Source organism: Bubalus kerabau, chromosome X (assembly GCF_029407905.1).
Source record: "Bubalus kerabau isolate K-KA32 ecotype Philippines breed swamp buffalo chromosome X, PCC_UOA_SB_1v2, whole genome shotgun sequence".
Taxonomy (NCBI): domain Eukaryota; kingdom Metazoa; phylum Chordata; class Mammalia; order Artiodactyla; family Bovidae; genus Bubalus; species Bubalus kerabau.
In genome coordinates this window covers 130,108,108-130,111,688 of record NC_073647.1, presented here as the reverse complement: position 1 = coordinate 130,111,688, position 3,581 = coordinate 130,108,108, and the positions used below count along the sequence as shown (strand labels likewise).

Genomic DNA, 3,581 nt, shown 5'->3' with positions numbered 1-3,581 from the left:
ATGCCCCGTGGGCAGAAGAGTAAGCACCGTGCTCGTGAGAAACGTCGCCAGGCCCGAGCTGAGACCCAGGGTCTTCATGATCAGGCGTCCACATCTAGGGGAGAAGAGACCACCTCCTCCTCCCCTCCTGATTCAGAGAGCGCTCCGTCAAGCTCGTCTGCTGCTGGCACCTCCAAGGGGCCTCAGGGAGCCCAAGGCACCACCAGTGCTGCTGCAGGTGCTATACCCAAAAGATCTGGTGGTGGTGGCGCAGCACGCTCGAGATCTGCAGCGCATGGCGCAGCACGCTATAGATCTGGTGTAGGTGCCAAGGGCCAAGTTCATAAAGGTGAAAATTCCTCCCAAGCCTCAGCTGCTGCTGCGAGCTCTTACACAGATATTCTGACCAGGAAGGCAGAGATATTGGTGGAGTACCTGCTGTTTAAGTATAAGATGAGCGAGCTCATTGAGAGGTCTGAAATGCTGCAGGAAATCAATAGAAGGTACAAGAAACAATTCCCTGAGATCCTTAGCAGGGCCTCTGAGCGTATGGAGCTGGTGTTTGGCCTGGTGCTGAAGGAAGTCAGGCCCAACAGTCACTGCTATACCCTGGTGAGCAACCTAGATCTCAGCGACAGTGAGTCTATGAGAGGTGACGGGGGGCTGCCGAAGAATGGTCTTCTGATGCCTCTGCTGGGTGTCATCTACCTGAATGGCAACCACGCCTCTGAGGAGAAGATCTGGAAGTTCCTGAATATGCTGGGCATCTATGATGGAAGAAGTCACTTCATCTTTGGAGAGCCCAGGAAGCTCATCACAGAAGATCTGGTGCGGGAAAAGTACCTGGAGTACCGGCAGGTGCCCGGCAGCGATCCCCCTCGCTATGAGTTCCTGTGCGGTCCTAAAGCGCTCACAGAAACCAGCAAGACAAAAGTCCTGCAGTTTTTGGCCAAGGTCAAGGATTCGGTCCGTCCTGCCTTGCAGCCGCCATATGAAGAGGCTTGGAGAGAGGAAGTAGAGAGCACCGGAGCCAGAGGTGCAGCCAGGGCTGGCACTTCTGCCTCAACCAGGCCTGGCACTGCTGCCTCAGCCGCTGCTGGCAGTTCTGCCTCAACCAGGCCTGGCACTGCTGCTTCAGCCGCTGCTGGCCGTTCTGTTTCGGCCAGGCCTGGCACTGCTGCCTCAGCCAGCACTGGCCCTTCTGCTTTGGCCACTGCGCACCCAAGGGCCAAGTCCAGCCGCTCATCTCGCCCCTAGTGTGATCTGAAGCCCGTTGTTCACTTTGTGGCTAGAGAAGCCGGTCAACCTGTGTTCCTGATATGCATCAATAACTTGTTGTCTTTATTTCCCCCAATTTTCAGTTGTTAAAACTTTTCAACAGAAAGGTCATTTAGAGTCATGATATAAGTATATGAATAACATGGGTCACACACACTTTGCTGTTTGTCAAATTTAGGAGTCAGAATTTTGTTTTCTCAAATAAATATTGGAAATCCTCACATCACTTTTGTGATCCAGGATGAGAATAACATCACTTTAGGATGAGAATGTCCTTAGAAATGTGAAAGACACCACACTAATAGAGGCTCAGAACATTGATACATTGTTAGGGAGAGAGCTGAAATTTCTTCAGATTTTGGCTGGCTTTACTCTCTGCTTAGTCTCCCTTTTTGTTAATGTAAAAGACACATACTTGCCTCTGCTTGTGGTTTATGGTTTTCGAGAATGTTTGAGAATATAAATTATAGCAAATGATTTATTCGTGGCTCTTCTTTTACACAAACATTGAGAATCGGCTCTTAAGAAGTCTTCATGCTTGTACTGGTGATGTTTAGTCAAAAAAAGTCATGGCCTCTGTCCACTCAGTATAGTTTCTTAGAGATGCTGTCATTCTATGGAAGAGGCTGAGATACTCTCTACTTCAGGAAGAACAAGAAAGAAGCAGGGTAAAGAGGGGTTGGAGAGAACCTATTACTTTGGTTTCATTGCTAAGTGGAATTTTGGCTGATTTGGGAGGTTGGGTCTCTTTTTTCCCGACTTGGAACACTGCATAGTTCCTGACATCTGATAGAATGAAAAAAAAATCCAGCTGATGTAACATCTGAGGTCAAGATAATCATAGTAATAACTGCTGTTGCTCTGAATTTCTCAATAGAACAGGTGACGTGATAGAAGCTTTCCATAAATACTTACATTCCACCAATCTGCCAAGAAAGGGCTTATCAAACTTACTTCACAGGGGAGAGCCCAAGGCTCATAGAGTTAGGGTTTGGTTTTGTGCTGAAATACATAAGGCTGGTAAATGACAGCTGGCAATAGACTCCTGCTCTACACTACTTTACCCACTCCAGTGTTGTTGCCTGGAGAATCCCAGGGACAGGGGAGCGTGGTGGGCTGCCGTCTGTGGGGTCGCACAGGTCAGACACGACTGAAGCGACTCAGCAGTAGCAGCTACACTACTTTAGGACTCATACTGTTGTCCTCCCAACCTGAGACATACCCTTGTCTTTTTTATTCAACAAGTCCTTTTAACATTTGACATTTCCTTTTCCTTATTTATTTATTATATTTATTTGGCTGTGCTGGATCTTAGTTGCTGCACGTGTGGTCTAGTTCCCTGACCAGGGATCGAACCTGGGCCCCATGCATTGGGAGCCTGGAGTCCTAGCCATTGGACCAGCAGGAAAGTCTCCACCCTGTATCTTTTATTTCAGTGCTTTTCTCAGTACTCCAAAATTTGTCCTAGGTGATAGAAAAGAATGCCCTCATGCTCAAGCTACTGGATCGAAATGTGTAGCCAGAGCAGTAAGAATACCAGATGTACTTAACCAAATATATGTATCCCTTATTCATTACTCATAGATAAGTGAAAGAAACAATATTCAGGGACAGTACAAGCATGTACGTTGGCCATGTTACATAACCTCTGAAGAGCATCCTTACAGTCTTTTCCCTGTGGAAAGTAAACCTATCAGAACAGAAATGACATGAGAATCTTCACCTGGCTGATGAGATAGATTGATCTACTTTTTTCTCCCTAAAGGACTGCCACCTGTCCTGGGACTCCCGCCTTAGACTAGAGCTTCTCCATCTCTCATCACTCCTGGGACAGGGACCCATTCTCTGTAGCACTGTAGAGCAAACATAGCTCAGGAGTTTGTAGAGACGTGGAATTTCCCCCAAAGGCCTTTAATCCAAGACACAGAAAGCAAGATGAGGGCCCCAGGTAGGAGGATTGAGGAGAGCAAGACCCAAGAATATGGGGGATGGTGGTCACTGGGACAGCACTCCCTTCTGATCTCAGATACAGAGGAATTCAGAACTGGTGGGCTTAGCCTATAAGCCTTAGCATAGCCTCACTTATTCTTCAGGCTTGTCAAACTCCCTTCACTGTGCCACTTAGGCCTGGTGACATGGTGAGTCCTACTCACTTCCTCCCAGAGGATCACATGGAGGTAAGGAACCTCATCCTGATCAAAGGGAGCAGCAGAAGCTCAGCAGAAGGATGATTTCCACGTTGTGCCAGAAGTCAAGGTAAAGACCCTGAATTCTTGAAAAGACCCCTCGCCTCAAACACAGTGGGGGCAGAACATATTCCTTCC

At 47.8% G+C, this 3,581-nt stretch overlaps 1 protein-coding gene across 1 annotated transcript; it reads left to right on the top strand.

Moving 5' to 3' along the window:
• LOC129640178 (melanoma-associated antigen B2-like) lies at window positions 1–1,236 on the top strand. Its single transcript, XM_055565407.1, has 2 exons — window positions 1–1,049; window positions 1,146–1,236. The coding sequence occupies exons 1-2, from the start codon at window positions 1–3 to the stop codon at window positions 1,234–1,236; spliced, it is 1,140 nt and encodes a 379-aa protein (XP_055421382.1).
• Window positions 1,237–3,581: the final 2,345 nt, after the last annotated feature.